Below are 23,093 nucleotides of genomic sequence, written 5' to 3'. Positions count from 1 at the left end.
TGCCATAACATACCATGTTCCTATTGTGGAAGAACATAATACCTCTGACAGCCATTTCTGGATTCCTGCATTTAACTGCAGATTTCAGTTAAACCTTAAAAATTTACGACATCCTCATCAATATTAATCAGCAGAATCCACAAAATGGTGCACATCGATTAGTTAATCCTGACAGGAACAATCAACTTAGTTATAATAATAAAGGGGTTGCTTGAGGCAATGTATGTTACTAACTGAAAGGGTTCTGTTAATACTAAAATAGCCTCTTTTTTAAAAAAAGCTAGAAGCAATGGTTAAAGTGATTTGTGATATGCAACAATGACACTACAGTTCTGGGACCGACGGGATGAAATGGAAGGAATGACAGCATCTAGTAGATGAGAATTTTGAGGCAATATTCACCTTTCATAATGTTGATTGATTAGAACATATAGCCTGTGAAGCAAAAACCAGTAAGAAACACTCAATTCAAACAAAGTCTCATATCTACCACAGTGATAAACCTATCCACAACTTTGGTTAAGTTCAGTTATTATGTCCATTGAATTGGTGTGATAGTGAGCCATAGAATCATGTAGCATGGAAAACCCTTGACCCATATCCCTCCAAACCATACCTATTCAAGAACTTATCCAAGTTTCTCTTAAATGTTATAACTATACCATGTCCTTTGGCAGTTCATATCACACATGAACCACTGTGTAAAAACAAAAATTACCCCATATGTCCTTTTTAAATCTTTCTCCCCTCACCTTAAAAATATGTCTCCTTGTTTTGAGCTCTCCCAACCTAGGGAAAATACCTTCATCATTCACTTATCTGTATGCCTAAATTTTATATACCTCAATAAAAGGTCATCCCTCAAACACCTATGCTCCAGTGAAAAATGTTCCAGTCAATTTTTATATCTCAAAACTCCATTCCCAACAACTTCCTCTTCAATCTTTTCTGAACCTTCTTCAGTTTAATAATATTCTGCCTATAATAGACTCAATAGTCTGAGCAATGACCCATGGCTCTGTCCTTGGTTGAATTACGAAAATTCAATACCTCACATTTATCCAAATTAAATTCCATCTGCTGCTACTCAGCCCATTGATCCAATTGATCAAAATGTCTTTGTAATCTTAGATAATTTTCTTCACAGTCCACCATGCCTCCTAGTTTTGGACTCACCACCCTTGGAAAAGAACCTTGCTATTCACCATATTCATGCCCCTTATGATTTTATAAATCTCTATACAGTCACCTGTCAACTTCCAATGCTCCAGGGAAAACAATCCAAGCCTATTCAGCCTCTCCCTATAACACAAACTCTCCAACCCTGGTAAAGTCCTTGTACATCTTCTCTGCATCCTTTCAAGTTTAACACCTTTGCTATACAAGGATGACCAGAATTGTATGCCGTATTCTTAAAGTGGCCTCTCTAATTCCTGTACAGCTGCAACATGACATCCCAAATCTTATACTCAATTCTCTAATGAAGGCAAGCATGCCAAATGCCCTCTTCCTCACCCTATTTACCTGCAACCCCACTTAAGAAACTATGTATCTGCACCCCTAAGTCTTGTTGTTTGGCAACACTTTTTAGGATTCTACCATTAACTGTGTACATCCTGCCCTGATTTGCCTTACCAAAATGTAACACCTCACATTTATCTAAATTAAACTCCATCTGCCATTCTTAGGTCCATTGACCCATCTGTTCAAGGTCCCACTGTACTCTGACACCTTCTTCACTGTCCACTACAGCACCAACTTAGGTGTCATCTGCAAACTTGCTAACCATATCTCCTATATTTACATCCAAATCATTTTGTTGTGAACCAGTGTTACATTTATCCATTATTTCTTCTTTAAGTCCAGTATTGCAAAAGGATTTGTACCTAGTACAATATGTCAACATTCCTCCAACAACATACCACTCATGATTTGCAATATAGTGAACTTGCTCACCTCAAAGGACGGAGGGTTGCAGTGGTAGTTAGACTGAACCTGTAAGGTGACGGTCCCCATAATTTCTTTCTGTAAAACAAATAAAGAAGTTTACCCGAATGATCAGTTGTACTCAAACAAGGTGAGACAAATTGATTTACTTACACTCACTGCTTATCAGCTTGCTTGTATATAAATTCAAAGTGCATTCATTACAAAGTGCTAACTGCAATTACTGTATATCATACTGTAATACATTGGTGTCCATTTGTCACTGAATTATATTTTCATATATTCCTATGCAGAATTGCTCAATGCCTGTTCCTCAACACATTATCATGCACCTATCCTAATGTCCTTTATCGTTGGTGTCCAATCTGTTGTGATTTATAATAATAGAATCAATTTTATTTTGTTTCCCATCAAGAATTTACCTTTATGTTCAGTTTTACAACAGCAGGGGTGTTAGATTAGAATAGATTTCTTACAGCATGGAAGCAGGCCCTTCGGGCCAACACATCCACACCAACCCTCCAAAGAGTAACCCACCCAGACCCATTCCCCCTCATGATGCACCTAACACTGTAGTAGATTTTAGCATAGCCAATTCTCTTGACCTGCACATTTTGGATTGTGGGAGGAAACCCACACAGACAGTGGGGAGAATGTGCAAACTCCACACGGATAGTCACCCAAGGTGGGAATTGAACCTGGGTCCCTGGCACTGAGAGGCAGTAGTGCTAACCACTGAGCCACTGTGCTGCCCACTTCTACTAATTATATTTCTACTGATACCCTGGGAATCTTGTTGAGATGATCTCAGGAAAATGACCTAGTTAGTGCAATGGTTTGGATGAGGAAGAAGAGAAAGGATCATCAAAGTTCGGATGCTGTTCACTATCTGATGGTACCTGGTAGAAAATGAATGTAACAAAATTCTGAAACCCTCCCCCCCACCAACAATTTTACTTCAGTCTGACCAAATTCAATTCATCACTAAATATATTAAAAAGGCAGAGGAAACATTTACCCTGTCAGTTTGATAACTCTGTTACACTATTGTTGTGCTTAATTATTGCAGATGTTTGAGAGTTTGTTTTGAAGTGGACTCTATAGAGCTTATAACCTACCAGGGCTGACTGCAGCTGCTCCACTGTCTGATTTGCTGCACTCTTGCCATTTATTTCCAGAATTTCATCACCAACATGGAGTGAGCCTGTTGGTGTAAGTAATAAATACATTTTCACTATCATTGGGAAATAAAACACTTGAGGACCACAAAGACTCATGACGCAGGGCTGTTGTCTGTTACCACATATGATAGTTTTCAGTGAGACACTATCCCACTCACTTCAAAAGATGCAGAGCTGAAAACTGCTTTTAACCAAGATAGATTATGCATTCCTGCCACTACAGTAGATACTGTGCTGAAAGCTGCTTTCACTTAGGCAGGAGGGCTGCATTTTACCAACCTACATGCAGCAATTGGCTTGTAGCCAGTGCCACCCAACAGTGAATTTCTTGACTCTGAGATGCATGCAAGTTAAATGCACTTTTCAGTGAGGTACACATGTTGTATTTGTCTACCATTGGCTTAGGATGTACAAAAAAAAAAGGTATGTGAGAACAAACATCATCACGTTTCAAAGTAGTACAAAAGGATGGTACAGTGGATGCTGTAAGTGTGAAATGAAAAGAGAAAATGCTGGATATACAGGGGATGTCTGGCATGATCCATGGAGAAGTTAATGAATGGAATTTTAATTGGACAGAAAAGTGATCCCAGAGTCAGAACCATATCTGGGTGCCTGGGGTCGAGACAGGGTGGGGGCTGCATTTGCAACCCGCCCAGATGCAGCCTCTGACTGGCATCTAGTGGTCCCACAGTGCAATTAAAGATAGCGTTGAGCTCCTCATGCTGTGGAGCCTCTCAGAAGGGTCAGTGGTGCCACCGCGAGAGAAAGTTGTTGCTGAGGCGAGCTTTGCCACCTCAGGTCGACAGTAGGTGAGTTTTCAAAAAAAAAATTAAAAATCATAATAAACCCAGTTTAAGACAAAAAGGAAAATCAACCAGGGTTTTGAATCCTAACCTCAGTAAGTGAATGACAGGCACAGCTGTGGAACTGCCTGCCGCACTGTTGGGATATGAAGCTACATCACTAAAACAAGGTAATGCAGACTGCTCCAGTGCTCAGAGCACTCTAACACAGCAAAAAGAGACAAGAGGAGGAGAAAACCATGAAATGTTAATATATAAAATCTGGTCTGAATTTTTAATATGATGGAGATGGAACCAGTCTTGGGGAGAAAGGGAATCATCCGTATTGCCTTCACACCTTGCCTATGAATCATCCCTCCATGCAGGATTCTTCCAATAACACAGCGTCCCTTGTCATTCAGTTTCAGAGTAATTCCCTGCAGATATAAGAAGTGAAATTAAATGTCTTTTCAAGTCGCCAGTGTGTGAATTTGTAAACTGACCGAAAAATATAGACAATATTTATTCATGTACCACATTAAGGAATACATGCCCTTGCCTTTTTTTGAAGAGACTGAATTTGTACCTTAAAAAACAGGTGGCTGTGCGTCAGGTGAAGAGTTAAATCCTCAAACATTTTTTATCTGACCAAAACCCACCTCTATCTCACCCATTTCTGGCTATAACTGAGGTAGCAAGGTAAGTGGATGGCACAGTTACAATTTTAAATATGATCACGGGGCTGTTAGTCTCATTGGTGTTCAGGTTTTCAACCTTAGCTCTGATCAGTTAGATTTTGCAAATTTAAGGAAACATGGCAGCTTTATCCAGCTGAGGATTAGGTGGACTCAGGACAAGAGTACCTTTGCATCTATCTCTTGGCTAATGTTGCCTTTCTGTGCGAGTAGCCTGTGGTTTTGGAACCTTCCTCCTCCACCTCCCCCCCCACCCCGCCCACCCACCCCATGACCTTTCTCCACTACAATTTCCCCAACTATTTGCCATCTGTTCCATGTTCCAGCCTCCAAACACCAATTCCCCCTTCTCTAAGGACTGCAAGCCTTCCCTTCAAGCTTCTGATCCTATTACACAGGCTCCCTCCAATGTCTGATAGCTCACCCAATTGACCCCTCCAACCCCCTCAATTGACTCGTCATCCACAAAGCTCACGCTTTGTCTCCCAACTCAAAGTCCTGCCTCCTCCCACCCCGATCAACTCAAACCACCCAAGCTTAAATGCCCCTATCGCACTGCACCTCAAAGCTAATATTTTACAATTAAATTCTTAGAAAACTCTCATGAGCAATCCCTAAAATTATGAACTGAAGCATAATCTTTCATGGATAGTCTGAAATTACAATGAATTGAAGAACCGGGGGCAGGGGGGGGGGGTATTGTGATAGGCAGCTCTGCCTTTTAGCCAGTTGAATCAAGCCTCCCACAACAGTTACATACAGTCAGTTTCAGTTTCATTACTGGAGGAGCTGAACAGGGTCTCCTGATGCATCAGTTGGTGAAAGCAGTCCTTATAACCACACAATCAAAGTTCCCAATCTGAAATTTGCCATTCTAAGAGATGGGACCTCAGTGCCCTTTTCACCAAAAAACAGTGAGAATCATACAGGGTTAACAAAGTGGACCACTGTCTAGGATTCTTACAGGTAGGTGTATGATTTGATAACACAATCAGGCTGAATTGTACCCAGGGTCACTTGTCCATCTATTACTGCCATTGCTTTCAAATGAAGCAAGGCCACTTTATTCCATCATTGCAAAGTCCACTATTTGTTGCCCATCCCTATTTACCATTGAACAGTGTGGCTTGTTAGCCTGTTTCAGAGGCCAAATAAAAGTCAACCACATTGCTAGGAGTCTGGAGTCACAGCTAGGCCAGAATAGCAAAGGACAGCAGGGTTTCTTACCTAAAGGACGGTTGTGAACCAGATGGAATTTTTACAACAATGATAGTTTCATGTTTGTCATTCCTGAAATTATCCTGATGTTCCAGATTTACTAATTGAATTTAAATTCCACCATCTGCCATGGAATTTGAACTTCGATCCCCAAGGCGTTAGCCTAAGCCTCTGGGTTACTGGTGAAGTTTTATACTGCTATTCCATTACCTCCCCACTGGGAGAATCAGTGTGTGAATGATAACAAAATGGCATTTATAGAACATCTTTATCATTCCAAAGCACTTTACAATTGGTAGCCATAATTGAACACGACCAGGTAGAGATTAAGGAAGGGGTCTGAATGCAATGTCACAGAGATACAACATTCAAGATGGAAAAGAAAGGATGAAATTCCCCAGTATGGAAAATGCCTGAAGACTCTGGAAATTTGGTGGGAAGTAGAAGGAGGAAGAACTGCCCAAGAGGCTAATGCTGAAAGAGTAGATGGTGAAAGGGAGAATGCAAAGCTGCAGGAAAATCAATTTTTAAAAAAAAGAGGGAGATGGAAGTCTATGGAGGAATCTGGAGAGAAGAGCACCAGCAGTACTTGGTTAAGCAAGATGCTGGAGGTGTCTTGCCAGGAAATGCAGGAAGGGAATACGGTCAGATACTAAAGCTTAAGTATCTGGTGGGTGCTGAACTAGCCTAGTGTCTTGCTAAAATGCAAAGTGTTTAGCTGCATTAAAGTTAAGCTGTATATTTGAAGTTTAAAAGGGAAAATAGATTAACATCATTCCAAGAAAGCTGACATACCATGGGTTCAGTTGTACTTTTCTGGAATGTAACCAATTGGATTTTCTTGACATTCTGTGCCTCGTGCTCTTTACTATTACCATTCATGTAAGGAGAGGAGTTAGCACTGCCATTACTGTAGACTTCCTGGGCAGTATTGCACGTCAACATATAACCCTAAGAAAATAAAAATAACTTTAAGTATATGCAACACAGAAAATAAAATTTCCCACGTGCAAAGGCTTATAATAGGAACCCCATTGCCTATTTATATAAGAGGATTTTTCTCCACAATTTTCCATGATGTACCAGCCTCCATTCCCACAATATGTTTGGGTATTTTTTGTCTAGATTATTAGAAAGAGAAGATAATTGTATGACAATTCAGATTGTTACCCAAATACATTGGTCCTTCCATTAATCTATACATAAAATAAGAATAGTTACATTTTGAATGGAGCTGTCAGTAGGTTCATGCAATGACACAACAAGTTTACTAACAGGTCAAAGGCAATCATATCTCATCAGATTGTTTTGTATGCAAGGCCTCATTTCACAGTGTAAAATCTCTGAATATTGCACCATGCAGCATTTCCGCCTGTTATCTTTATTTAATAGTTCTGTTGCCATGAAATATAATTGAAACCTTTCCATTCTTAAACACTGTAATTAGTTTCAAAAATAGAACAGAAGCTCCTACTGATTCTGACTACATTGTAAAAACCATTCAAAAATGTTGAGTTTTGATCTACACCAGCCATTCCCACATCATTAGGCATGGCTACATTCCCATTCAGCAACAAATCATTGGAAGTTTCCCCATTTGTTACGATCCTGGGACAAAATTTCAGAGGTCATCAGTAAACAGAGCCAAAATTGGTTAAGACTTAGGTACCAAGGTAGGACTCAGTACATTGTAAGGTCCTGAGGAATATTATGGAACAGAGAGATCTCGGAGTACAGGTACATAGTTTTTTGAAAGCAGTGTTAGAAGTAGACAGCGTGGTGAAGGCGGCATTTGGCATGCTGGCTTTCATTGGTTGAGGCACTGAGTATAGGAGTTGGGACATTATGTTACAGATGTATAAGTCCTCACTTGGAGTATTGTGTACAGTTTTGGTCACCCTGTTAAAGAAAAGGCATAGTTAAACTAGAAAGATTGCAAAGAGGATTTACAAGGATGTTGCCAGGACTATTAGGCCTGAATTATAGGGAGAGGTTGGCTAGGATAGGACTTTATTCCTTGGAACATAGGAGAACGAGGGGTGACCTTTTTGAGGTGTATAAAATTGAGGGACATAGATAAAATGAACGCATATAGTTTTTTTCCCAGGAATGGGGAATTGAAAACTAAAGGACATAGGTTTAAAGTGAGAGGGGAAAGATTTGAGGAGGACCTGAGGGGCAACTTCTTCATGCAGATAGTAGAATGTATATGGAATGGGCTGCCAGAGAAAGTGGTTGAGGCAGATACAATAGCAAAATTGTAAAAACATTTGGATAGGTACATGGATGGGATGGATTTAGAGGAATATGGATCAAATGCAGGTGATTGTAACTAGATGAGAGGGGACCATGGTGAACATGGACCAGTTTGGGCCTAAGGGCCTATTTCAATGCTGTATTACTCTATGACTCCATGAGGTAAGAATTTGATTCTATTCTGGATAATCCTTTGGATAAACACAGTCAGCTAGAGCTGAAGCAATTCTCTCACTTTTGCTCTCCACCACACCCCCCCCAAATAGTCACTCCGGTGAAGTAAGCCTAGGCCTGATAATTTGGAGTGTTGCTGCTTGACAGCACAACAGATAACAAAAAGATCCATTTGGGATAAATCATAGCTTGAAGATAGTAGAAGACAAAGCTTAAATGTTTCCTTTATTTAAAGCCATTTATTTTAACTAAGTAAGCAGCGGTTTTAAAATAGAGTCATAGAGATGTACAGCACAGAAACAGACTCTTCGGTCCAACTGGTCCATGCTGACCAGATATCTCAACCCAATCTAGTCCCATCTGCCAACACCCAGCCCATGTCCCTCCAAACCCTTCCTATTCATATACCCATCCAGGTGTCTTCTTAAATGTTGCAATTGAACTAGCCTCCACCACTTCCTCATTCCAAACACATACCACTCTCTGTGTGAAAAAGTTGCCCCTTAGATCTCTTTTATATCTTTCCTCTCTCACCCTAAACCTATGCCCTCTAGTTCTGGACTATCCCACCCCAAAGAAAAGACCTTGCCTATTTATCCTATCCATGCCTCTCATGATTTTATAAACCTCTATTAGATCTCAGTCTCAGTCTCCGACACTCCAGAGAAAGCAGCTCCAACCTGTTCAGCCTCTCCCTGTAAACCAAATCCTCCGACCCTGGCAACATCCTTGTAAATGTTTTCTGAACCCTTTCAAGTTTCACAACATCTTTCTAATAGGAAGGAGATCAGAATTGCATACAATACAGAGGAACCTCAATTATCCAAATGAGATGGGCAGGCACTATTTTGTTCAGATAATCAATTATTCAGTTCATTGATTTCCTCTGGGGCTTGGAGTTTTCTGTGAAGTCTGGTCCCTATTCAAGAGACTAGGCAGCAGCACACCATGCATGAGCCCTGCCTCCAAAATGCCATCTGCCCCCACTCCACCCCCAACCAACGTCTGACCCCTATCCACGCCCCCCCCCCCCCTCACCCAGCCACCCTCACCTCCTCCCTCCCCACCCCTGGGCAGCCAGACTGTACATCAACAGTAAGACTGCTGCTGCCTTTGTGGGGTAAGTCTACAAATAGCACACACACACGCGCACACACACACAACTTTTTGACAGATTCCACCTTTGCCCTGTACAGGGCAATGTTGGAGAGATTATCTAGGGAAGTGGGGGGGGTGGTTTAGGGTTCACCCCTATATAGAATTCCAGGGAAAAAGTGTGAGGGGAGAGAGGGTGGGAAGTCAGTCATTTAGAGACGGTGCTTGCACTGTCCGGGACTGTTCTCAGCAGCAGTGAGCCAAGTTCATTTTTAATCATCGTACCTGTAAACATAAGATGTGATCAGGGTTGAAACAGCTCTTTGACGTAATATTTCTATCGGGACCTTGAGATCCCCTTCGGATAATCCAAAGTTCGGATAATTGATATTTGGATAATCGAGGTTCCTCTGTATTCCAAAAGTGGCCTCACCAATGTCCTCTACAGCCACAACATGACCTCCCAACTCCTGTACTCAATACTCTGACCAATAAAGGAAAGCATACCAAATGCCTTCTTCACTATCCTATCTACCTGTGACTCCACTTTCAAGGAGTTATGAACCTGCACTCCAAGGTCTCTTTGTTCAGCAACACCCCCTAGGACCTTACCATTAAGTGTATAAGTCCTGCTAAGATTTGCTTTCCCAAAATGCAGCACCTTGCATTTATCTAAATTAAGCTCGATCTGCCACTTCTCAGCCCACTGGCCCATCTGATCACGAACCCGTTTTAATCTGAGGTAATCTTTGTCACTGTCCACGACACCTCCAATTTTGGTGTCATCTGCAAACTTACGAACTATGCCTGTTATGACGAAAAGTAATGGGCCCAGCATCCTTATGGCACTCCACTGGTCACAGGCCTCCAGTCTGAAAAACAACCCTCCACTACCACCCTCTGTCTTCTACCTTTGAGCCAGTTCTGTATCCACATGGCTAGTTCTCCCTGTATTCTATGGGATCTATAGAGAGGGGATGAAACATCTGCAACACAAATTCCCAGCTCGGCAAACAGAACCACAACAACGAGCACCCGAGCTTCAAATCTTCTCACAAACTTTGAGGATCTAATCTTGCTAATCAGTCTCCCATGGGGAACCTTGTTGAATGCCTTACTGAAGTCCACATAGATCACGTGCATCACTCTGCCCTCATCAATCCTCTTTGTTACGTAGCGCTCGAAGCTCAGATGGTGATGAACAGACAGGAGGTGTAAGACCTGGAAAAATGGTGTACTGAGAACAACTTAGCTCTCAAAGCCCGCAAAACCAAAGAACTCATTATTGACTTTCAGTAGGGTGTTACTCATGCCCCCCTACACATTAACAGTACAGAGGTGGAACAAGTGGAGTGTCAAGCTCCTGGGTGTGGTCATCCACAACAAGCTTTCTAGGACTCTTCATGTGGACGCACTGGTTACAAAGGCCCAACAGTGTCTCCTCTTCCTCAGGCAGCTGAGGAAATTTGGCATGACGGCAAATACTCTTGCCAACTATAGATGCGCCATCGAGAGCATTCGGTCTAGATATATCACTACCTGGAATGGCAACTGTAACATTCAAGATTGGAGCCGGTTACAGAGAGTGGTGAACTCAGCCCAGACAAGAACAAAGACCAACCTCACCTCACATCTACAGAATCCATCTACCAGACCCGCTGTCAAGGAAAGGCTGCCAGCATTCTCAAAGATCCATCCCACCTTGGCAATGTTTTTACAACCTCTAACATCAAGAGAAGGTACAGAAGCCTGAACACACGCACCAGCTGATTTCGTCAAAGTCAGCCTTGCTCCAATTTAGAGCTTCAACTTTTAAATCTGGTCTATCCTTTTCCATCACTATGTTAAATCTAATAGAATTATGGTCGCTGGCCCCAAAGTGCTTCCCCACTGACACTTAAGTCACCTGCCCTGCCTTATTTCCCAAGAATAGGTCAAGTTTTGCACCTTCTCTTACAGATAACTGAGATCTCCTTACAAATTTGTTTCTCAATTTCCCTCTGACTATTAGGGGGCCTGTAATACAATCCCAATAAGGTGATCATCCCTTTCTTATTTCTCAGTTCCACCCAAATAAATACCCTGCATGTAATTCCAGGAATGGGGCGGTACGGTAGCACAGTGCTGCCTCACAGCACCAGGGTCCCAGGTTTGATTCCAGCCTCAAGCGACTGTCTGTGTGGAGTTTGCACATTCTCCCTGTGTCTGCGTGGATTTCCTCCGGGTGCTCCAGTTTCCTCCCACAGCCCAAAGATGTGCAGGTCAGGCGAATTGGCCATGCTAACTTGCCCAGTGTTAGGTACATTGATCAGAGGGAAATGGGTCTGGGTGGGTTGCTCTGAGGGGCGGTGTGAACTTGTTGGGCCGAAGGGCCTGTTTCCACACCGTAGGGAATCTAATCAAAAAAATCTAATCAATATCCTCCCTCAGTACAGCTGTTATGATATCCCTTATCAAAAATGCCACTGTCCCTCTCTTGCCTCCCTTTGTCTTTCCTGAAGCATTTGTATCCTGAAACATTAAGCTGCCAGTCCTGTCCATCCCTGAGCCACATTTCTGTAATTGCTATGATATCCCAGTCCTAACCATGTCCTGAGTTCATCTGCCTTCCCTGTTAGGCCTCTTGCATCGAAATAAATGCAGTTTAATTTATCAGTCCTACCTTGTTCTTTGCTTTGTCCCTGCCTGAGCTGAATGTTTGGCTCACTTCTTTTCTCAACTGTACTAGTCTCAGATTTATCTCTTTCCTCACTATTGCCCTGGGTACCATACACCCTCTCCCCCACCCCCCTACTAGTTTAAATCCTCCTAAGCAGTTCTAGCAAATCTCCCTGCCAGTATATTAGTCCCCTTCCAATTTAGGTGCAAACTGTCCTTCTTGTACAGGTAACTTCTACCCCAGAAGAGATTCCAATGATCCAAAAATGTGAATCCTTCTCCCATACACCTGCTCCTCAGCCATGCATTCATCTGCTCTATCCTCCTATTCCTGCCCTCAGTAGCTTGCAGTAAACCAGATACTACTACTCACGAGTATCTCTTTTTTAGATTCCTGTCTAACTCTGTGTTTCCCTTCAGAATCTCATCCTTTTTCCCTTCCTGTCATTGGTTCCAATGTGTACAATGACCTCCTGCTGGTCCCTTTCCCCCTTGAGAACATCCTGCACCCTCTCTGAAATTTCCTTGATCCTGGCACCAGGGAGGCAACACACCATTCTGACCTTTCGCTGCTGGCCGCAGAAACATCTGTCCCTCGGAATACAGGGTCCTTTCACACAATTGATCTCTTGGAACCCGATGTACCCTTCATTGCATTAGAACCTGTCTCAATACCAGAAACTTGGCTTTTCGTGCTACGTTCCCCTGAGAATCCATCATTCCCTGCATTTTCCAAAACATCATACTTATTTGAAATGGGGATAGCCACAGAAGACTCCTGCACTACCTGCCTACCTCTCTTACCTTTCCTGGAGTTAACCCATCTATGTGACTGTATCTGCGACTTTTCTCCCTTCCTATAACTGTCATCCATCACATACCCTTGCTCTTGTAAATTTCTCATTGTCTCTTACTATCTCTCCAACCAATCCATTCGATCTGATAGGATTCGCAACCAACAGCATTTCTTCTAGATATAGTCCACAGTAACCCATAAACTCTCCTTAAACTCCCACATCTGACAAGGAGAGCATATCACTCTACTAAAGGCCATTTTTGCTCCTTCACAATCTACAGACCCGGAAAATAGTACTCTCTTATTCCTCTACAAAACACTTCTCCAGGCTAACTTAATACTTATGTCTTACATTTTTAAGTTTAATCAAGAGACATATCTCAATAAAATATATAATCAAGAAAGAACCCACTCTACTCACAACTGCAGACTGACTGTAAGGCCACACTTAAACTACTCACTTATCTGTTTCTGTGCTGTGACCTTTCCCAACCAGGTTCCTCCAAGATTAGTTGTGAATTTTACTGTTTGTTAATTTTCCCAGATGCACTCCGATGTCCAGCGATACATGAATTCAAACAGCAAAGGCAGTAACTGTGCAGGTTCACTGCTCTGTTAGGGAACAGTGTGGGTTTCTTTCTCTCTCTCTCTCTCTCTCTCTTTCTCTTGCACTGACCTCACCATGTGCTGCTTTTGTGTTTCTCCCATTTAAAAGTGCTGTTGTTTTGACTTTTTTTCTCCAAAGTTCCAAAACTATGCAACAGCATATAAAACAGTAATTGCTGCTCCTGGAATTCGAGGAAATCACCTCCAACACCTAATTACCTCAAAAAAGGAGCAGCCCTGTTACAGCCAGAAACTTTTCCCATCCTGCATCTTGGATTACCCAGAACAGAATGTCAATGGCATGTTAAGCATCTGCCTGTTCACTTAAGTAACATTGTACAGGCTTATATTGAAAACAACTCTCAGAATACTGCACACAGTATCATTGTACAAAATACCTTCTCAAGTGCCAACTACACAGCACATTGAGTTATCAAAACAGTATTTCAGAGTCAAAGGGGCTTCAATCAGGTTTATTGCTCAGGCATCACTCCATCTTCAGGAAGTAGAAATAATACTGTTTAGGATTAGTTGAAGTAGACTTCTGGAACTCAATTTGCAAGGGTTTGTCAAATTGCTCCATCAAGGTATCCCATAGGTGGAAGGGCACCATTACAACCTAGTCTCTTGGCCAGCCATCTAAAAGTGTAGTGACCAAAATCAGAACTCATGCAGTCCCATGCAAATCAGATCATTAACATGTTAATATGACAGGGTGGCTTGTTATTCTGACCATCACTAACTGAAGGTGATCTAATACAGCCAGTTTAACCGCTTGTAGGGAACCCGAATAAGTCCTAAGATTTAAATTGAATATTCTGATGAAGCTACTCTGAAATCCCACAGCTATCAAATGTGGAAAAGGAAGTATTTTCCCTCCTTTGCCTCTGCTTATATTTTTCTTGACTCTTACTGGAATACATGTTTGGATAAAGACCATTTCGTGACAGCCATGTTTCATGCATCATCCTAGATGCTCTGTCAGAGGCTTTTTCATCTTGAGAAATGTAGCTGAACACAAACTATCCTCATCTCTAATAGATAACCTGCCAACAGGAATTATTGAATCACTGATTATACCTGCTCTTCCTCTACATCACAAATGCACTGAGGTCAATTGTGGCAGTCTTGCTGTTGCCTCAGCTGAGATTATACTATTTTGAACTGAGGCTAGTTTATGATGCAGTTCCATACTTAGGTATGCTTGCTCCCAATAAATCAGTGGGTATTTAAATAGGAATGCAGAAAGATGCCTACATTAGGTATTAGTGGAAATGATTTGGCAAAATATTCCCAATAAAATTATGTATATTTTAGAGATAGTGTTTATGATGGAGCTGGGATTATGCTTCTTGGGCATCAAACAAGGTCTGATTATCAAGCCACCACTGTAAACTCTGATTCAAACTTATTTTTCTGAATTTATGTTGAAATATCAACGACATTGTAAACCGATCACAATCAAATTTCATTCGAGTGTGGGATATTTCTGATTTGAAATCGATAGTGAGATATTAGCAGCCTCTGGTTTACATGACAGTTTGACAGTCTGTGTCAGCTGACCAGTGAAGGAGTCATCACATGGAGTTGGAAATGACTTTTAGCAGGAAAATCTCACTTATGCTTGCTTCCAATAAATTGCTACTCGCTACTTGAAGACACTCTTTAAAGAGGTGTTACTGTGTACCTTGTTTCCAAAGTTTGGCCATCAAAATCAACAGGAATCCCTTCATACAAATCTGCCAGGTGTGATTTTCATTTGTTCAGTGTCATCTATAACCATGGTGAATGGTGGATTTTCTTTCCTTCTTTCTTTCATCTAGACTAACATAGGGTAGGATACAACACAAACTCAATCTGTCCTCTAGTAGAGCACAAATGTCAATTCTTTATATACAACCATGGATTGTAAGTGCCAGAAGATAATTATTCCCCTTGCATGGCATTACAGTTGCCTCTAATCTTACCCTTACTCGACATATACACATGCCTTTCAGGAACAGCCATTGGATAATGACCGGAGTAGGAACCACAGGGATAATTTTAAACTAACCTGCCTCAAAGGAGATTAGCAACCCAGTAGAGTTCACCTCTCATTTTAGTAGAATCAGACAGGCTGTAAAACAAGTGGCTGGGACTGCTCTGGTCAGTTTTCTGCTGGGAGGGTCAGGTTAAACATGACCCACCTGGATGATTTCCTTCTTCCTAACTTATAGGCACCAAAGTCAATGATATCATTTCAACGTCTGATTTAAACTAATACTGTTCAATATCAAGCCGTGCTTTTACTGCCAATCCTCTGCAGGATTCTTTTTCCTTACGTTAGATCTTTCACACAAATCTAATTACTTTCCTTGTAACTACATAAACCGTGACCTGATGGATTTGTGATTGGTGTAGTTCTCAAGAGCCTGTGTACTAAAGCAGAGTGAAACACTATTTCATAATGTCAGGCACTGTCATGTAAACCACATTTGTAAAACAACTTCAGCGAAACATAAAAACCTCTTCATTGTGTACTCCATTAGTGAGCAAGGGGCTGGTGTTTGAGGCCATTGTTATGTTGATCTTCTCAAATAACTGAAAAGCAACCAAAAAGAAGTCATTTATTAAAGAAACATAACTATGTAGCTTTAACACACACATGATCCTTACATCCCACATTGATTGTCCAGTAGTTGTGCGTCTCTGACACAGACTGAAAATAGGTCGTAACTTTAGTATCTAGGCACCAATCCACTGATCTCTACAGTGGGACACCAGGCAATAGATAAACCATGGCGACTCATCAGTTGGAATCTGAGCCTGTCATTGGTGTCTGTTATGAGTCAGCCCAAGAGTGCAATAAAATCAACAGAACATTAATATTTCAAACAGAAAAATTAGAAGATTGAAGTTTTGGAGAACTGCCACTATGCAAATAAAGCAGCATGCAAGTTTTAGTGTAGCATTGTTTTGTTTCAGAGAATGAACATTCATGACACTCATTATATGACTGTGGTTTCAAACCAATGGCTTGTGTGGAGCCCATTCTATACACCAATGCACACATGCTTTGCAGCCAACACTACTTAGGTCCAGATCTTCTAGTCTATAGATAGTCAGAGACAGGGCCATAGCCTGAAAGATAAGCATTGGGAACTCTCAGAAGTCCTGAGATGTCCCAAAGCATTGACCATGCAGCAACGGCCAGGTGAGATTAGGTATGTGATTTGCATTTATAGTTAATATTATTTACTTTAGGGTTTGGATTTTGAATGAGTGGCATTGAGATTTTGATCAGTGTGTTTAAGGGGGTTTAATGATTAACTCATCAGTATTTCTTGAGCCATGATTTTTATAAACCAGTATGAGAGTGGGAGTCCCCAGGTTAATAATAAGAATTTGTTTGCTTTGGGAGAGTTTTACTCATGGGCAGAGTAAACACTGAACAGCATTATCTTGGCTTCAGTTTAGAAGGATCAGGATTTTTTAATTTGCTCAGAGGGAAAACCTATAGACTGGGGAGCATTAGGTTTTAGTGTGCAGAGGTCTTGGTGGAAGTCAGATGTATGGCACAGTCTCTCCTGAAAAAAAAGAAACAGATTAGAACTGTTAAGAAATAGATTACATTAGTGCAAGGGTTTTAGTTGAAAGTTGGGCTGAGGAGTGGCAGATGGAGTTTAATTTAGATAAATGCGAGGTGCTGCATTTTGGAAAGACATTTCAGAGCAGGACTTATACACTTAATGGTAAGGTCCTGGGGAGTGTTGCTGAACAAAGAGACCTTAGAGTGCAGCTTCATAGCTCCTTGAAAGCAAAGTCGCAGTTAGATAGGATAGTGAAGGTGGTGTTTGGTACACTTTCCTTTATTGGTCAGAGCATTGAATATAGGAGTTCGGAGGTCATGTTGTGGCTGTACAGGACATTGGTTAGGCCACTTTGGAATATTGTGTCCAATTCCTGTCCCCCTCCTATCAGAAGGATGTTATGAAACTTGAACGGGTTCAGAAAAGATTTACAAGAATGTTGCTAGGGTTGGAGGATTTGAGCTATCAGGAGAGGCTGAATAGGCTAGGGCTGTTTTCCTTGGAGCAACAGAGGCTGAGGGGTGATGTTATAGGGATTTATAAAATCATGAGGGGCCTGGATAGGGTAATAGACAAGTCTTTTCCCTGGAGTGGGGGAAGTCCAGATCTAAAGGGCAAAGGTTTAGGATGAGAGGGGAAAAGATTTAAAATGAACCGAAATAGCAATGTTTTCATGCAGAGGGTGGTACATGTATGGAATGAATTGCCAGAGGAAATGGTGGAGGCTGGTACAAATAGACATTTAAAAGGCATCTGGATGGGTACATCATTAGGAAGGGCTTAGAGGGATATGGGCCAAGTGCTGGCAAATGGGACTAGATTATGTTAGGACATCTGGCCATCATGGACGAATTGGACTGAAGGATCTGTTTCTGTGCTGTATATCTACAGTCATATATACAGTCACATACAACATGGAAAAGCTCAAAATTATACAACTTGCTTCAGTAAACAAAGATCTTAAACCATCCCTAATTCCGATAGCATTCAACACAATAAAAGCAAGCTACTTTAGGCTTGAAATGTTAAATTGAAGCTTCACTTCAGAATTATTTGACAAAGGAATCTGTTTCCATGCTGTACATTCCTTTGACTATGACTCCAATCCAGAAGTGTTTGCTTAGAACAGGCTACTAAACTCTCAAGACCAGGAACTGATAGAAAGAAGGTTAAGTTAAACCTTTGGATGTGACAGAGAGCTGAAATCTCTCTGGTGTTTGAGTACTATAAAGTGGTGATCTTGGGATTTGTTTTCAGTGTTTTGAAAATTTTAAAATTGTATTACATGTAAATAACTCAGCTTTTTCTACTTTATCTTCATGGCTTTTTCATAATAAGCTTATGTTTTAAACTAAATCTACAGCATTGTCTGTTTGTCTATCAGTGAAAGGTGAATAAATCTCCAGGATCTGATCAAGTGTATCCCAGGACATTGATTAGATTAGATTACTTACTTACAGTGTGGAAACAGACCCTTCGGCCCAACAAGTCCACACCGACCCTCCGAAGAGCAACCCACCCAGACCCATTCCCCTACATTTACCCCTTCACCTAACACTACGGGTAATTTAGCCTGGCTACTTCACCTTTTTGGACAGTGGGAGGAAACCGGAGCACCCAGAGGAAACCCACGCAGACATGGGGAGAATGTGCAAACTCCACACAGACAGTTGCCTGAGGCAGGAATTGAACCCGGGTCTCTGGCACTGTGAGGCAGCAATGCTAACCACTGTGCCACTGTGCTGCCCATTGAAGGAAGTTAGGGAGGAAATTGAAATGCCTATTGCAGAAATATTTATGTTACCTAAAACTATCGATGAATTGTTGGATGACTGGAGAGTGGCTAATGTTGTACCTTTGAAGAAGGAGGGATGTAAGGAGAAGCCTGAGAACTATAGACATACGAGTCTGACATCGGTAGTGATTCTGAAAGACAGGATTTATATATATATTTGGAGAGGTAAGGAATGATTAGCGATAGTCAGCATGGTTTTGTGTGAGGGAAATAGTGTCTCACAACCTTGATTGAGTTTTCTTTGAAGAAGTAAACAAGAAGATTGATGAGGGCAGAGTGGTTTATGTTGTTTACTTGGACTTCACTAAAGCCTTTGGCATGGTTCCTCATAGTAGCTAATTAGTAAAATTAGATCAGATGGGATTCAGGGCGAGTTTGCGAATTGGATACAAAATTGGCTCAATGGTAGGAGACAGAGTGGCAGTGGAGGGTTGTTGGACTGAAGGCCTGTTACCAACAGTGTTCCACAGGGAGTTATGCTCGTCCACTTTTGTCTGTCATTTATATAAGTGATTTAGATGAGAATACAGAAGGCATGGTTGGTAAGTTTGTGGATGACACCAAATTTGGTGGTATAGTGGACAGTGAAGAAGGTTATCTAAGATTACAAAGAGATCTCGATCAAATGGATCAATGGGCTGAGGAGTGGCAGATTTGGTTAAATACAGGGTATTGCATTTAGGTAAAACAAGCAAAGGCAGGACTTACACCATTAAAAGTAAGGCCTTGGGTAGTGTTATAGAACAGAGAAACCTAGGGGTTCAGGAACATAATTCTTTGAAGGTTGCATCACTTATAGACAGGGTAGCTAAGAAGGCATTTAACATGCTTACCTTCATTGTTCAGACTTTTTTGAGTATAGGGGTTGGAATGTCATGTTAAGGTTGTACAGGACATTGGTGTGGCCTCTTCTGGAGTACTGAGTCCAGTCTGATCACCCTGTTATAGGAAGGGTGTTATTAAAGCTAGGGAGGGGTCAGAAAAGATTTACCAGAATGTTGCTAGGAATTGATGACTTGAGTTATAAGGAGGTGGGACTTTCTTCACTGCAGCACAGAAAGTGGAGGGATGATCTTATTGAGGTTTATAAAATCATGAGGGATACAGGTAAGGTGAATGGCAGGTGTCTTTTCCTTAGGGTTGGGGATTTCAAGACTAGAAGGCATATGAGAGGAGAAAGATTTTAAAAAGACATAAAAGGGGCAGCTTTTTTTAAGACAGTTTGTGGAATGAACTTCCAGAGGAAGTGATGGATGCGGGTACAGTTACAACATTTCAAAGACATTTGGATAAGTACATGAATAAGAAATATTTGGAGGGATATGGGCCAAGTGCGGCCTGGTGGGACTAGTTTAGTTTGGGATTATGGTGGTCATGGGATGGTGGGACTGAAGGGTCTGTTTCTGTGCTGTATGACTCTATAAAGGCAACCTCATTAAATATATTTTTTAAATGATCTATCAAGCCAGATTTCATGAGTTGTCCAGTAATAATGTCAGCTACGATTATAACACTGGAAAGCTTAAACTTCCATTGGGCAATTGCTGAACATCTGAAATACTTTGGAAAAATCTGCAATTCAGAATTATAGTTACTTACCTTTATTGTTGGCCAATAAAAAGGGACTAAAACCTGCTCCAACTCCTGGTTGACTTTGAAACTGATCAACCAATCGTTCACACCAACTCACCACCACAGAGACGTGATCGTGATCGTGATCGTCAGCTAAAGAATACCTCTCTCAGGACAGGTGACCCACCTCCTTCCCTCACCAAAACCCAGCACCAGACACTCCTAACCCCCCCTACCCTCTCATCCACTACTTGTCTCTCTATCCCTACACAGCACACTTGCCATTCTATTGCCTTACCTACCCATGCTGAGTGGATTGTTAGTCAATTTCCTAAGATGGTAGGATCTGGAACTGCCTTGACATCGATTTATAGTGTAATAATCACTGACAGGCAAACGGGTAGTGTTTAATAGGAATACCCCATTGTTTCATAGGTAATCAGAAAGTCTGGATTTTCGATGCAGGTTTAAAGGAAATGTGTTTCGTTTCAGAACTGACAAAGAAAGTCTTTGACCTCTTTACTTGAGTGAGATATTACATGGATACAAAGTAATCTGCAAAATTTTTATTGGAGCATATTCATCAGCTGTCCAAATGACCTCTCGTACCTTACTGATATACTTGCATCTCTCACTGTAACACCCTCTGATAAATTCAAAGTGTTCTCTATAACACTCCCTGACATTCCGATATAAAAAACAGTCATTCTTCTATAACGCGATGGTTACGCTCTTGTGCAACCCCGGAGTTATGGAAAAATCATGCTTTAGAAACGGTGCTTAAAATATTGGCGCTGTAATCACATTATAGACAACACACATTTTAAGTGTTTGAGCTATAGAAACAGCATTCCCAATTCGTCAATCGCATTACAGTGAATTTGCGTTAACAAAATGCACGTTATAACAGAATGGCCTGTACTTTGAACTGTAACGCGTTTATCTCACTCCTGTAATTAACACTGAACTTTTGAAAGATGATTATCTTTTCAAAGATCCCTTCAGCTCAGAGTGAAACAAACAGTTCTGAAAGGGTGTGGGTGGATTTTTGGTAAACATCTCAGTTCCAAAACACCCATGTGACTTCAAGTCACTGTGGAGTTGACAGTTGAGAACAGACAAAGTCAAATAGAAACCCATGGAGAGACTGCAGTTCCTAGTACCTCTCACAGGAGCTCACATAACACTAGGGAAAAAAGAGCTGCTGCTGTGATCCAGGAAGAAGAGATTAGAAGTCTCTAAGGGACGGGTCTTCTCTTTGTTGCAGGAAATGAAGGGGAGCAGAAGAAGTGAAACTCTGATGGGTAAGGGAATAAATTTTACTACACAAAACTAAACCATTTCAAAACAAGGAGTTACATATGGGAATCTCTGAAATTCAGCATCTTCAAATCACAACAGTCTTGATATTTCAAGACGTGCCTTGCTGCTGATTATTATATCTGGCAGCAGTCAGGTTTTTAGAACAACAGGCATAGGACATCCAGGATTGACTAGTGACACAGGCCACAGACAGGCAAATGTCAGGAGGGGTTCCACAAGCTGGTGATAGAGAGAGGGAGCTGCAGGGGCCCTACAGGGTTGACAAGGTGGTGGCGCTCAACTGGTCCTCCTTTTCCTGACTTTGAATTTCTCAGTCAAGCACAGACTATTTTACCTCTTGTTCATGTCACTTAGCGACTAGCCCATCTGCAGTTGGGTTGATCCTACTGGTGATGGGATAAGGCACTCACATCCTCAACAAAAATGTAAAGTTACCCTACACACCATAGGGCTGCTCTCTCATTACAAAGAGATGACTGGTGGTAGTTTAACTTGAAGGTCACCGTGCTTCAGGCGAGGGAAAGATGTTGAGAAGGAGAGTTCTTAGCTGGTGTGGGAATTGAGCCTATGCTGCCAGCATTACTCTGCATCACAAATCAACCGTCTGGCCAATTGATGTGTCATTAATTGGTCATTTAAAGTCCTCAACTGGTGGCAGGGAAGGAAGTCTGGCTTAATTCCAGTTAAGGTATCAGATGTCCAATCATCCCATCTAATTAAATACCCTGCACACCACAAGACTCACAAGAAGGCAGAAGATTCTAAGGAGCTGCGTTGTATATATCCGTTCCTATGTTTTAATGAGGTAAAGCCTTTAAAAGCGAGAGTGGAAAAAAACCTGGTGCCAGAGATGGTGAGAAAAATCAGTCCGAACAATTGTGCCATGTAATTGCTAACAGAGCAAGGAGCTCAGCTAAGACAGAAACCAGCCTTTAATTGTTGCACCGAGAGCTTGGACATATCATGTGCTTTTGGTGCAGTTTAAATTGTCAAACTAGTTGGAGTGATATTGAACAGATGGCACTTGTAGGGCAAGATAAGTCAAATTCCCCTCCTTCAAAACATTTGTCAAACTCAATCAGTTTGAATACTGCAAACTTGTCCTATGAACAGAGGGAACATTAGCCAGAAGTTTTGTTACGTAACAACATTGCTGACCGCAATCTGTCAGCACTCATCCCCATAACCATGACTGCGTTATGCAATAATCTGGTCTAACGATCTCATATGACACATGGTTTAAAGGTTTACTGCAGTATTACAGAGCAACCAAAATAGTCAGCACTTTGTCAGAGGGAGGAAGGAAAACCTCCGCTGAGACAGGCCGAGCCCAGAGCAACTTATTTACCTTTCAAGGCAACTAGACAGGTCATTTACTAAAGATAATTAATAGTATAAACCCTAGAAACACAACTTCAAACAA

At 41.5% G+C, this 23,093-nt stretch overlaps 1 protein-coding gene across 2 annotated transcripts in view; it reads right to left on the bottom strand.

Annotated features, from left to right (window-relative positions):
- The window catches only part of mpp1 (MAGUK p55 scaffold protein 1), a 70,371-nt gene that overhangs the window by 11,738 nt on the left and 35,540 nt on the right, over positions 1 to 23,093 (bottom strand). Inside the window, exons 2-6 of one of the 2 annotated variants that reach the window (XM_072594975.1) lie at positions 15,917 to 15,991; positions 6,622 to 6,777; positions 4,272 to 4,350; positions 3,066 to 3,151; positions 1,957 to 2,025 (exon numbers count right to left, since the gene is read on the bottom strand). In XM_072594975.1, coding sequence (XP_072451076.1) covers positions 1,957 to 2,025; positions 3,066 to 3,151; positions 4,272 to 4,350; positions 6,622 to 6,777; positions 15,917 to 15,991 — 465 coding nt within the window. The remainder of the gene's footprint in view (positions 1 to 1,956; positions 2,026 to 3,065; positions 3,152 to 4,271; positions 4,351 to 6,621; positions 6,778 to 15,916; positions 15,992 to 23,093) is intronic. The other variant, XM_072594976.1, reaches the window with a different exon arrangement.

The sequence above is a fragment of the Chiloscyllium punctatum genome, chromosome 25 (genome assembly GCF_047496795.1).
Source record: "Chiloscyllium punctatum isolate Juve2018m chromosome 25, sChiPun1.3, whole genome shotgun sequence".
In the NCBI taxonomy this organism is placed as follows: Eukaryota; Metazoa; Chordata; class Chondrichthyes; order Orectolobiformes; family Hemiscylliidae; genus Chiloscyllium; species Chiloscyllium punctatum.
The sequence above is the reverse complement of the archived record's forward strand: the minus strand, read 5'-3'. Positions and strand labels throughout refer to the sequence as shown.